General features: G+C 42.1%; 1 protein-coding gene across 1 annotated transcript; it reads right to left on the bottom strand.

The window, feature by feature from the left end:
- Positions 1 to 972: 972 nt before the first annotated feature.
- LOC128696687 (uncharacterized) lies at positions 973 to 7,362 on the bottom strand (the record flags this gene model as incomplete). The annotated part of the gene is given in 5 exon segments (XM_070094485.1): positions 973 to 1,097; positions 2,237 to 2,347; positions 2,569 to 2,730; positions 5,889 to 6,171; positions 7,227 to 7,362. Coding segments are annotated over 5 exon segments (725 nt in total), but the record flags the coding sequence as incomplete, so codon positions are not given.
- Between the last annotated feature and the right edge of the window lie 6,933 nt (positions 7,363 to 14,295).

Raw genomic sequence — 14,295 nt, forward strand, 5'->3', positions numbered from 1 at the left:
CAAAATAGAGCGAAAAACTAATGTCAAAGACCTGGGGATGATCATGTCAGTGGATCTCACCTTCATGGACCGTAACATTGTATTAACCGCATCTGCTAGAAAAATGACAGGATGGATAATGAGAACCTTCAAAACCAGGAATGCCAAGCCCATGATGACACTCTTCAGGTAGCTTGTTCTATCTAGACTGGAATATTGCTGCACACTAACAGCACCTTTCAAGGCAGGTGAAACTGCTGACCTAGAAAATATAGAGAACCTTCACGGCACGCATAACAGCGATAAAACACCTCAATCACTGGGAACGCTTGAAGTCCCTTAACCTGTACTCCCTAGAACGCAGGAGGGAGAGATACATGATTATACACACCTGGAAATTATTATTATAATCAAAAAGAAGCGCTAAGCCACAAGGGCTATACAGCACACACCTGGAAAGTCCTAGTAGTAGTACCGAACTTGCACACGAAAATCACTCCCAACAAAAGCAAAAGACTCGGCAGACGGTGCAACATCCCCCCAATGAAAAGCAGGGGTGCCAATAGCACGATAGGAGACAACACATTAAATGGCAGGGGCCCAAGACTATTCAACTGCCTCCCAGCATACATAAGGGGGAATACCAATAGACCCCTGGCTGTCTCCCAGCAGGCACTGGACGGGCACCTAAAGTCAGTACCTGACCAGCCGGGTTGTGATTCGTACGTTGGATTACGTGCGGCCAGCAGTAACAGCCTAGTTGATCAGGCCCTGATCTACCAGGAGGCCTGGTCACAGACCGGGTCGCTGGGGAACTGACCCCCGGAACTCTCTTGAGGTATACATATTCCTACACCTGCATCACAATGATATATAACTATTAAAATGAGGATTCTTACATAACTTACTGATGACGATAAGCCCCACTATTGCCCCGACTCATTTTGCTTGGTACCAAGCCACTGGGGAGATTCAATATTTGTAAGAACCTACCTGGCAAAGGGATGGCGGACCACAATGAAGCGTAGTGACTTGCGAAATACTTCATTTTTCTCCTTGATCGTTTTTGGTGCTTTATATTCTTGAAACACTCGCCGATGACCACCACCAAAACGGGGCTGAAATTATTTATCAGTAGCTTGTTAATAAATTTACTTATTTCTCAAATTATAATTTATATTTCATTACAACATTTTAATAGTAATGTGGAATTTTCTACATTAAGTTTAATGTCACTGTATTAGGAATCCCAAAATGAGTATTTAAGTGGTTGTCTGATTTTGCTTTCTTTCTTTCCTGGAGTATACCCGGAGAAGGATCCGGATGTCAACGCCCCCGCGGCCCGGTCTGTGACCAGGCAAGGGTTTCGTTCATAACATTCAGAAACTTCATCCAATCCACTTGAAATTTTCAACACTTATGTACTGTAACTAGGGAAGAGTTCATGCAATCATAGGTACGCGTAGCTTAAGTCAATACTGTATAGACCATTCCGTTTTGATTCCGTGCCATAATTTAAGTCTGTCCTGACTGGCTTCCTACTCAAAGTTCAGATTGTGTTTGACTAAAGAGTGTACCTTCCAATTCGCTATCTTTATTTAAACAAAGTGTGGCATTTCTTCCATGAAATATCCTGGGTATGCTTCATCTGAATAGCTTCAATTGTTAATGGCTGATGCATATTATAATAAGGATGATACTCTAATAAGTTAGGCTATGCAAGCGTAAATCTGCTAATATCCTAGCTTAGTAAAAAAAAAAACTTGAAGTTGATGAATTCTGTGCAATAAGTGGAGAATGCCTGTCTTGGTGAGCTTCAAAGTTTTAATACTGATGCATTTTATGAGAAGGGTGCCGTCCAATAAATTTAGGCTGTATGTGCAAATTTGCCAATTTACTAATAGTTAAAAAATACTTGGAATCGGATTCCTTTTGGTTATCCTCAAAACAGAAAAAAATCCCCCCCCCCCTTCTCAAAATCAGTCTCAAGGACACTGAAAACATGGGACATCAATTTCAAAACTACGGGAATCACACATGCACTTGTTGTCTTTTACATCAGTTTGCATGCGGCCAGTAGTAACAGCCTGGTTGATCAGACCCTGATCCACTACGAGGCCTGGTCTCAAACCGGTCCGCGGGGGCGTTGACCCAGAAACCCTTGCCAGGTATACTCCAGGCGCATTCAAATTCAGCTATATATTATAAAATACTGTAGATATTTAACATACGTAAAAAAATATATCTGCAAACTTACCATGTATTTCTTCCTGTCTTTGCTTTTCCATTTGTATTTGTCTAAGGCTGTGTTGTGATCATTTACATGCGCCAGACGCAAGAAATACACCATCCAGGTTGTTGATGCCACCTTAGAGAGAAGAAGCACACACTTATGAAAATTATACTTGTTTGAATTACGTTTTGTTTTTTAGCCTATATAGGGAATGGGAAGTAATGAAGTCTGATCCGAGGAAGAGAAGGAATAGCTCTAGTTCTCTGAATCAAAAACCCTTCGTCAGGATCAAAGCACCCTCCAGGCATCATGACAGAAAAGGAATATTTAAAATTCATTAATGAAAAGTGACTTGCCTTATAAATAGGACAATAAATCACAGGAGGTGTCCTAGATGTGTCCCACACCAGGTTTGTATATTGACGAATGGCTATTTCAGGATGTGAGAGACAAGTTTTAGTTAGCCGAGCCACTCGCTCCTTTTGCACCTCCATCTGCTCGGATATCAAACTCTGAATCTGGAAGAAAAAATATAATTATAATTTAAAACAAATATAGGCACATTCATAAGGAACTCACCCCCCCCCCTCCCCCGAGAGAGTTGATTACAATTTTTATATTTATGAAGAAATGCTAAACTCGTAGAGGTCATACAGTGCCCGGGAATGGGAGGAAATTAATATTTGATGAAATCCCCTGGCTCATAGGCACCCCGTTCCCTGGAAGAGTTTGAGATGAAACCGACTGTTTACCTGAAGTTTACCTGGAGAGTGTTCCGGGGGTCAACGCCCTCGCGGCCCCGGTCTGTGACCAGGCCTCATGGTGGATCAGAGCCTGATCAACTAGGCTGTTACTAAGAGGGTTTTGTAAAGAAACCCTCCACTATTCCACTAAATCTTTATGTAATATGATATCAATAATAGTAGTCCCCATGTCAAAGTAATATTAGATTTACGGGGAAGTGGTAAACTTGTTGGGGCTATACGGCACATAAGGGAATAGGAGGTATGATCCAAGAAAGGGGAGGGTAATTTTAATTCCTTGGATTAAGATCCCTTTACTAACATCAAGTCGAGGTGACTTGAATAGTCTATATAAACGTAACCAGTCCTGTTGGAGAGACTCTTAACCATTGCCCGGCAAGTTGTACGAGCAGTACGAAGGTTCATTTAGTAAAATGTTTATTGTTTAAGTTTAGTTTAATATCTGTATTATGCAACCAATATCCATCTTGTGGGCAGTTGTCAACATTACAGAGGTACATAATGGATCCAGGAACTGGGCCCCAAAGTTTTGATAGCTAAACAAGTTATTGTGGCAATGAACTATTTACGTGTTTATATTTGATTGCAATCGTAATGCATTACAGTATATATCAAACATGAATTCAAATAGTTTGTTATCTCTAGGCTGGAATATTGCTGTACACTAACGACCCTTTTCAAGGCAGGCGAAATTGCAGACCTGGAGAATGTACAGAGAACCTCTACTGGACGTATAAGTACAATAAAGCACCTAAATTACTGGGAACGGTTGAAAGCCCTCGACCTGTACTCCTTGGAACGCAGGAGAGAAAGATACATAATTTATACTTGGAAAATCCTAGAGGGACTAGTCACAAGTCTACACACCGAAATCACTACCTACGAAAAAAAAGGCTCGGTAGGCGGTGCAACATACCCCAGTAAAAAGCTGGGGCGCCCTAAGTACGCTAATAGATAACACAATAAGTGTCAGGGGCCCAAGATCGTCAACTGCCTCCCAGCATACATAAGGGGGATTACCAATAGACCCCTGCCCGTTTTCAAGAGGGAGCTGGACAGACACCTATGTCAGTACCTGACCAGCCGGGCTGTGCTTCGTACATCGGTTTACGTGCGGCCAGCAGACAACCTGATCCACCACAAGGCCTGGTAATGTACTGGGCCGCGAGGGCGTTGAAGATAAGATAAGATAAGATTTCGTTCGGATTTTTAATCCCCGGAGGGTTAGCCACCCAGGATAACCCAAGAAAGTCAGTGCGTCATCGAGGACTTTCTAACTTATTTCCATTGGGGTCCTTAATCTTGTCCCCCAGGATGCGACCCACACCAGTCGACTAACACCCAGGTACCTATTTGCTGCTAGGTGAACAGGACAACAGGTGTAAGGAAACGTGTCGAAATGTTTCCACCCACCGGGAATCGAACCCGGGCCCTCCGTGTGTGAAGCGGGAGCTTTAGCCACCAGGCCACCGGACCTCGGAATACCCTCCAAGTATTAGAATATTACATTGTAGCTTAGATGTCGCTTTGAATTATTATTTATTGTACCTTGTATTTTAGTAAGGTATGGGTGAATTTAAACAAATTTAAAAGTTATAGGGCAGAAAGGAATGAATTAATAATTAAAGCCCAGTCCCGCGTGAACTGATGTGAAAACTGTAAATTGTGGCGTATATGATGATTTTACTTATATACATGTACAAAAGTCATAATATACATATGCAATAACCATGCTCTGCTTGTAACTGAAATATCACTCGCTCAAGATTTCTTGATTATTATTATCAAAAAGTAGCGCTAAGCCACAAGGGCTCAAGATTTCTTGAGCTTGAACGAAGGTGGTGTATTAATATTATTATTATAATCAAGGAGAAGCGCTAAACCCGGAGGATTATACAGCGCCTGGGGGGGATGTGGAAGGCATTCAGGCTTAATTCGGGGAACTGGAGCACATATCCAATTCCCTAAATCAAGAGCCCCTCACCAACATCAAGGAACCTTCCTTGAGGGGTGAAGGTGGTGTAAAACACTAACTTGCAACCCTTAAGGGAAGGTTCAGGTACTTATTCCTAACGGTAGTTGGATGTAGGTCACGAATGGCAGTCTGTTTTAAATAACTTAAGAGGTATTTCCCTGCTGCAGTGTTCCTCCTTTCTAATGTTCTTAAAACACACAATGTATGGATAGCACGGCTGTTTTACTTTATAAATAAGCAAAGTAAGGTTGAAACTATTTTTTACCTGCTGGCCTGTTAGTTTTAAGAGAAATAAGATTTTCTTCTGATTTTTAACCCCGGAGGGTTAGCCACCCAGGATAACCCAAGTCAGTGCGTCATCGAGGACTAACTGATTTCCATTGGAGCCCTAAATCTTGTCCCCCAGGATGCGACCCACACCAGTCGACTAACACCCAGGTACCTATTTATTGCTAGGTGAACAGGACAACATATGTAAGGAAACGCGTTGAAATGTTTCCACCCGTCGGGAATCGAACCCGGTCCCTCCGTGTGTGAAGCGGGAGCTTTAGCCACCGGGCACCTTGCCATGTGTTCAAGCCCCACCTGTTCCGTAATTTGTTTGCAATTAAGTTATTACGATTTCGCGAGTCGAGACATTTTGTTTATAGTTAAACCTTTATTACGACGTTGTGTACACGACCGGACTGTATCAAGTATGTAAAAACACTGATAACGGCCTTGTGAGGCAGGCGAGCGCTGAGGTCATGCTGAGGAGTTATATATGCAGTTTGTCTCCCTGTGTGGGATCACGTCATGGTTCATCAAACTAATAACTATTTCTTTCTGCAGTATACAAAATGTAATTTACATGTAATAAAATATTGTTAGCACAAAAGAAAGCCGCTAACATGCTGTGCATTTCTTGCATTCCTGTAGAAGTGCCACTAGGTCGTACCTGAGAGTCGTGGTGTTGGACTGGAAGACTCTTGAGGATGGATCCGTTACTCGGGGTGAGGAGTGGAGGCCAGCGGGGGTCCTGGAGGTTAACCTCACGCCACAGCCTACACGGGTACAAGTCCCTCGTTGGGTTACTAACACCCTTGTGCTTTTTAATCTGCGAGTTGTACTGTTTCCTGGAGCAGTTGGTTGCGCTGGGAAATGTAACAACCCGAAGGGTTATTTGTCTTGATGCTGGTGTTGCTGGAAAATTGTGTTCAGAGGAAAGGAACGAGTGGTTTCTGAAAATGGTATTAATATGTATGATTTCATGATTAGATGTTTTATGTTCCCAGAGCTTCAAGTTGTTGGTGATATTATTTGAAATATTCTGGTTACCTTTGTTTTTTTCTATCCCTCGTTTAACATCTAGTATGTAACTTTCCAATACTCTAGAATTTTTCAGGTGTATATTAATATATACGAATAAAGCGAATACACTTATTAATAATACGAACTTCAACTTTTTCACTAACATTTTTTTTTTTTTTAAATTCAAGAAAAAAATTAGTCTTGATACTGCCTCACCGTTAATAAATTTACATTACGGCACGATATTATAGTGTTTACAAAAACTATCGGAAATGTCCATATTACGTTTTAATACACGTTATACTATTTAACATACTAAAAAGTTTTTGCAAATGAAGAGTGTACGAATAACCTCCGCCAACGAAGTCTGGTACCACACTGAGCCACAACTGGTGCTCAACCTTAGCTCTTCCTACACACCTCATACTTCCTAACTAAAACTGAGCACTTTGTAAAAGCATTTTTGCGTTTTCATTATAGCAGCATTTCAACCCAGTACACTCCATATATATTACTAATGCTATACTCCACATCCCAATGTAATTGCATTTTTTTCAAGGTATTTTGAAGCTATATGTATTATGAATGGGATCTTAATTTTCTTCTCACTATTATTGGAATCAATTTTCCATATGAAATATTGTAATGTAGACGGTCGCTTCAAACATTTTTTCAAATCCTTATTTTACTCTTTAAATCTTATGTACTTATTTTTACACATTGCATAAATCACACTGTTTGACTTTACTGGGTTATCCAACGTTATATCTACATATTGTATTTTTCATGTGCCCATAGTATGTGCTCTCTCAACACCATTATAAATTATTATAATCAAAAAGAAGCGCTAAACCACAAGGGCTATACAGCAACACCATTATAAAACACTATATGTATGCCATTTACACAAAACTTCCTTATGCATGCTAGTAGCTTTCTTTGTGCTTCACAGTATTTTACTACATGTAAACTACACATTGTATACCTGGAGGGTATTCCGAGGGTCAACGTCCTCGTGGCCAGGTCCATAACCAGGCTTCCTGGCGAATCAGGGCCTGATCAACCAGGATGTTACTGCTGGCCGCACACAGACCGACGTACGAACCAGAGCCCGGCTGGTCATGTACTGACTTAAGGTTTCTGTTCAACTCCCTCTTGACGTCAGCCAAAGGTCTATTGGTAATCCCCCTTATGCAAGCTGGAAGGCAGTTGAACAGTCTTAGGCCCCTGATACTTATTTTGTTGTCTCTTAGCATACTCATGGCGTCCCTGCTTTTCATTGGGGGGGGGGGGGGAATGTTGCACCTCCTGCTGAGTCTTTTGCTTTCGTAGGGAGTGATTTCGGCGTGTAGATCTGACACTAGTCCCTCTAGGGTTTTCCAAGTGTACAGTATCATGTATCTTTCTTGCCTGCATTCCAAGGAGTACAGGTCAAGGGCCCTCAACCGTTCCCAGTAATTTAGGTTCTTTTTGGTACTTACACGTGCAGTGAAAGTTCTCTGAATATTCTCCAGATCTGCAATTTTGCCTGCCTTGAAAGGAGCCATTAGTGTACAGCAATATTCCAGCTTAGAGAGAACAACCAATTTGAAGAAAATCGTCATTTCTTGGAATCCTTGGTTTTGATTGCTCTCATTATCCATACTATCGTTTTCCTAGCATATGTGGTAGATACATTGTTGTGATCTTTGAAAGTGAGATTCTCTGACATTATCACTTCCAGGTTCTTCACATTAGTTTTTCTCTCTATTGTGTGATTGGAATTGGTTTTATACTCCGATACAGTTTTTATTTCCTCGAGTTTTCCATAGCGGAGTAATTAAAATTTTTCTTCACTGAACTTTTTCTGATGCCCATTTAACGACTTGGTTAATGTCTGCTTCGAGATTTGCAGAGTCCTCGATGGATGACACTGTCATGCAAATTCTGGTATCGTCAGGAAAGGACACGGCGCTGTAGCTTACATCTTTGTCTATGTCAAATATGAGTATGAGGAAACTATTGGGGTAAGTACTGTCTGTACCTTGTGGTATAGAGCTTTTCACTGCAGCCGCCTCTTATTTTACTCTAGATCCATCTACCATCTATGCAAAGAAATAAATTTCTGAATTTGAATTTTGAAAACCCGCTTGCATGTCCAAAATGGAAAGGCAAGCAATCTTTTATCCTTTAAGCTCAGTGATGGGCTTCAACAATTTCTGTACTCCCACAGCCCAACTTTGGTAAAACTCAGTGGGCAAAACATTGTCAATAAAGGATAGCATTATACTGTATTTGTATCTATTTTATACTGTGCGAGGGACGACAATGTTCCCGCAACACATACTGAGGGGTTTCTTACCTGTGTATGATCACTACAGTCCTGCCAATGGTGTAACTATGCCTTACTTTTTCATCTTGATATATCATTAACTCTCATGATGCACATTCCACTTTTTTAAAGGGTGAAAGATGCCTTGGCCAACATGTGTTATGACTCTCGTGGAAATCTATGGCCACTCAGGTATTCAAGATTCATTTATTGTAGTGCATTTTTTTTTTTGTCCAGATTTGTTAGTGAAAGATGTTTCTAAGTGATACTTTTCTTACTAAGTGGTGATGTGTGTGCTACATCAGCACTATCGCTTGTCTGTCAGTGCCTCCTGAAAGGTGGTGCCACCTATTCTATTCTTTGGTGCATGGACAATCTGTGAATTGTCATTCCACTAATTCCTCTTCCCCATCCTGCTGTCTGTTCCCTGACAGTCACTGTGTTTCCTTCCCCCAAGGTACTCTCCAATAAACTGGAATATGTTTTCTGTTATTTCTGTCTGCACCTTGAAGTTTTTGCCCCAGCCTCTTGTGGGGTACATTATAAGCGCTAAACACACAAGGGTCATACAGTGCTGCTTGTGGGGTAGTTTCCAATGCCTTCCTAGTTTCGCATCTGTTACTTTGTCACGTTGATTTTACTTGTATCAAGGGAAAGCGCAAAATCCACAGGGGTCACCCATCACCTGAGGAATGGGAGGCATTTGGGTTCAATCCAAGGAAGGGTAGGGCAAGTCCAGATTCCTGGATCAAAGCCACTGAAGGGTAGTTTGTCACAGAATTCCAACTGGTTGGTAAGGCAAAATTTGCCATCTCTGAACCTGTGTTGGTTATTGTTTATAAAACAACTTCCCGCTAAGTGTTCTGAGACTTCTGATAAGCTTCTCCATTACCTTACATGGTATGCATGTTAGACACACTAGTTTTTACTTCACTGCTGTCTGTCTCTCTCTCTCTTTTATTACATGTAGGGACTACAGTTACTGTCTTCCAGATCTCGGGCAACAGTCCCAAAACCACTGACTTCTTGTAGATCCTAGCTAATAGTTCATACAGTGCTTCCACTCCCTCATGCAGAATCCATGGTGACACCTGTCAGGTTCCATTCCTTATGATTTATCCAGGTCCATCAGAAGTTTCTTTACATCTCTTAATGTGCATATGGGAGATTCTACAGAAAAGTTGCAAAGGTTAGTGGATGAGTTTGGGAGTGTGTGTAAAGGTAGAAAGTTGAAAGTGAACATAGAAAAGAGTAAGGTGATGAGGGTATCAAATGATTTAGATAAAGAAAAATTGGATATCAAATTGGAGAGGAGTATGGAAGAAGTGAATATTTTCAGATATTTGGAAGTTGACGTGTCAGCAGATGGATTTATGAAGGATGAGGTTAACCACAGAATTGATGAAGGAAAAAAGGTGAGTGGTGCATTGAGGTATATGTGGAGACAAAAAACATTATCTATGGAGGCAAAGAAGGGAATGTATGAAAGTATAGTGGTACCAACACTCTTATATGGGTGTGAAGCTTGGGTTGTAAATGATGCAGCGAGGAGGCAGTGGAGATTTTCTGTCTAAGGGCAATGTGTGGTGTAAATATTATGCAGAGAATTCGGAGTGTGGAAATTAGGAGAAGGTGTGGAGCTAATAAAAGTATTAGTCAGAGGGCTGAAGAGGGGTTGTTAAGGTGGTTTGGTCATTTAGAGAGAATGGATCGAAGTAGAATGACATGAAGAGCGTATAAATCTGTAGGGGAAGGAAGGTGGGGTAGGGGTCATCCTCGAAAAGGTTGAGGGAGGGGGTAAAGGAGGTTTTGTGAGCGAGGGGCTTGAACTTCCAGCAACCATGCATGAGCGTGTTAGATAGGAGTGAATGGAGACGAATGGTATTTGGGACCTGACGAGTTGTTGGAGTGCAAGCAGGGTAATATTTAGTGAAGGGATTCAGGAAAACAGGTTATTTTTATATAGCCGGACTTGAGTACTGGAAATGGGAAGTACAATGCCTGCACTTTAAAGGAGGGGTTTGGGATATTGGCAGTTTGGAGGGATATGTTGTATATCTTTATACGTATATGCTTCTAAAGTGTTGTGTTCTGGGCACCTCTGCAAAAATAGTGATTATGTATGAGTGAGGTGAAAGTGTTGAATGATGAAAGCATTTTCTTTTTGGGGATTTTCTTACTTTTTGGGTCACCCTACCTCGGTGGGAGACGGCAAAATTGTTAAAAAAAAAAAAAAAAAAAAAAAAAAAATTAATAATAGAGGACAGGGTACATTATTATTATAATCCAAGAAAGTGCTAAACTGACAAGGGTCATGCAGCACTGTGGGGCACAAAATAGTGCCGGGGCTATAAACAACTAGGTGGAGAGAGGATCAAAGGTGGAGATAAAAGGGCTGGATGGGATGTTAAGGGCTATGTATCAAAGTTCATATAGTAAAGCAGTTGCTAATAAAAAGTCAAAAAGGTCTGTAAGTCAAACGCAGGACCATCTGCAAGAAGGGAAGATAAGAGCAGTAAGGCGGTGGTGGCGTTGGAGGTAAATCCTGCGAGCTTGCTGGTAAACTGGGGAATCCACAAGAAAGTGAAGAACCGAAATAGGGACCCAACAAACCTCACAGAGAGGAATAGGGTGTCGTTCCATGAGATACCCGTGGGTAAGGGGAGTATGACCGATGCGGAGATGGGAGAGCACAGTCTCCCGAATATGGAAATGATGGTAAGAAGACAGCCACAAACCTAAATGTGGTTTAATAGAGTGCACCCTGTCCTGTATGCTTTCTTGCAATTTTAGTGACTGCATAGTTAATACAATATAATTGTAGAGATAAAACAATGTCAAAATCATTATTTGTCAAACAATTTTATCATAACTGATACCTCACCCACTGCTTCCACACTCACCTGTGACTCCTGAAAGATTCTATTCCTCTCTGCTCCATGTGTCCACCTTTCCAGTATCTTCACCTGTCTGTTTTTGTTACTATTTTTAAGAATAATATAATCAAATTAAGCATTAAACCCAAGAGAGCCATACAGCACTGCAGGAAGGGATGTGTGAGAGGAGGAATCTGCAAAGGTGCTGTCGGTTGACATGGTAATAACTGACATAAGTTCATGGAGCATGAAAGACACGTTATAAGGTTCCTCAATTCGAGTAGTAAAATCCAGTGCGGCCAATTCCCTCACAGGTTTGAGAAAGAAAAGGGAGAGAGATGAAGCCTGTGGGATACTTGGACAAGGTGATGACCATTGTTGTGGCATACTCAACAGGGTCTGCAATGCCAGCACTAGCAACTGTAAGAATGGGAGCAGTAACTGGAGAGTACTTGCCAGTCATTTTCAGAATGCACACACAGAAGTAGTGGAATTAACAGTGGACACACAAACTTACCAACAAGAATGTTTTGCCACAAATATAACACAATGAGCAAATGCCAATGCTATAAAAGAGCATACCAAAATTATTATATGAAGCGCTAAACTGACAAGGGTTGTGCAACGCTGCGGGGCAGAAAATAATGCCAGGGCTATAAACGGCTAGGTGGAGAAGGGATCAAAGGGTGGAAGGGACGCTAGGGGCTATATGTCAAAGTTTGTATAGTAAAGCAGTTACTGACAAAAAATAAAAAAGTGATCATAAGTCAAAGGCAGGGATGAACAGAAATTAAAAGACCATCGTCAGCAAAGGGTCTGGAATGTTTAGGTGTAGGACTGCAGGCGGCCCAACTTTAGGTAGGTGGATGATCCAAAAACCATTGCACTGTATGTGGGGAAGCCAGATGCATAGTTGAAGGTGCGCAAGGGGCAGAGGCACTAGAAGAAACAGGTGGAGCCTCAGCACCTGGAGCACATGACGAAGTGTCACCAGCAGAAAGTACAGGGGTATGGGAAAAGTCTGGAGAATGGTCCAATAACGAAGCTGGGTTAGAACAGGATGCAGTAACAAAAAGAGGTCTGGGAGGAGGAAGAGGAGGAGGAGGGGGGTCACAGAACAAAGACACTCTTTCTTATTATTATTTTAAGGAAAATAAAAAAGAAGAAAAAAAGAAAGGGACAGTGGAGGGACAGTTACTAGAAGGCATGGGAGAGCCATAAGTTCCTCCCTTCATCCAAGAGGATCTCGAAACCACCAGCAGTGCAGATGCAGCGAGGAACCCGTGCCATACCCTACCCTTCACGGCAGTAAACCAGCACTCTGGGATAGCAACCTCACATCCACTGAGCCACCTCAGCGGACAAAAGAGAGGGCAGTCGAACACCAGCCAAAAAGCATACCTCCCTCAGCTGCCACCTCCCACAACTGACAGGCATCCTCTGGAAATACACCTGTCACCTGCAGGACACCCTACCCCACCTCCTGGAAATCCGGGAAGGAAGCAGGGCACCTCCAAATTATCCAGATTCCACAGCAAACTACACTTCACCCGAGGGACTCCACGGAGTGGGATGAACCCTGGCACACTTCCCCCTACCTAGAAACTGTAATGCCAGAAGAGAAGACCCCAAAGGTACAAATAGGACGAGAAAAAGGGAGGGTTGGGAGGGGGGAGGAAAGGGAAAAGGGGGGGATAGGGAGGATGGGATAAGGAAGGGGGGGATTGGGCAGTAATTAGGTTCAATCTGAGGAAAGAGACCATAAGGTCTAATTCCTCAGACCAAGAGCCTCTTCACTGCACCAAGGAGACTCCCTTGAAGAGGGCATACCAAGAGAACTATATGGAAAAGAGAACAAGTGAGAGGATCTAAACAAGCAGGGGTGTCAGTATTTAAAACATGGAAAGAGAGAAAGGTGGAAAAAGCCTCCAACTGGTCCACACAAGTCACAGTGGACCCTCCTCAGAGGATATGATGAGCATTAAAAGCACTTAATAAAAGGAGGGGCAGGGGTAAGGAAGAAATAAAGATAATGGGTGAGAAGGGGAAAGACACAAAGAGCAGAAAGTGCACTACTTGCCCAAACACACATGGGCCACAGTATAATGAAGCAAAGTATGGATGGAAAGCTGAGAGTAAAGAATATTAATGCGTACAAGTGCATTCTTGTTAAATGTCTCATTGGGAAAAGACTTAAGTGATTGCAATAAAACATAGCCAAATATAGGAAGGCAAATAGTGGAATTAATTTTGGTTCTTGTAAATAGATACAAACATGCAAATTGAGAGAACAACACTTGGATCCCCCCGTAGTTTCTCCTGTATCCTCTGATATTCCACTGCAATAAAGCCATTATCAGAAAAAAGACAACAGCAACAGAAAGCAGGTGGTGGCTAGGGTCATCAGTAAAGCCAACATGTGGTGGATGGGGAGAAGGCAGAAATAAGCAAGTGTGAGTAGTCTTAAAAGATGATGATTAGCAAGTGTAGGGGGTTGCAGAGAGTGAGAATGTGAAGGTAAAGGAGACAGGTTGGTATCCATCATAGGTTTTGTCTCCTCACTAAGAGCTAATATGGCCTCAAGAGTTTCTGAATACAGAGAAACAGCAGGAAGCATGATACAAGAGTTAGAAGAGGGAGATGGAGCAAAGGGCAAAGAGACATTGGTAGCTGTCAAAACTGTAGGAGAGAGAGCCAAGGGGTGTTCTGGGAGGAAGGAATTTAAGCAGAAGCAATAAGTGGGGGTACATGGATGTTCATAACTGTTGCAGACATAGGAGGCAAGAGGGAAGATGCAGAGAGAAAGTCAAGTGTGGGCAAGCAAGAGGTTGGAAGGGAGTTTTGGGACTTTGAAGTTTCCGAGAAAG

Source organism: Cherax quadricarinatus, chromosome 46 (genome assembly GCF_038502225.1).
Source record: "Cherax quadricarinatus isolate ZL_2023a chromosome 46, ASM3850222v1, whole genome shotgun sequence".
NCBI lineage: Eukaryota > Metazoa > Arthropoda > Malacostraca > Decapoda > Parastacidae > Cherax > Cherax quadricarinatus.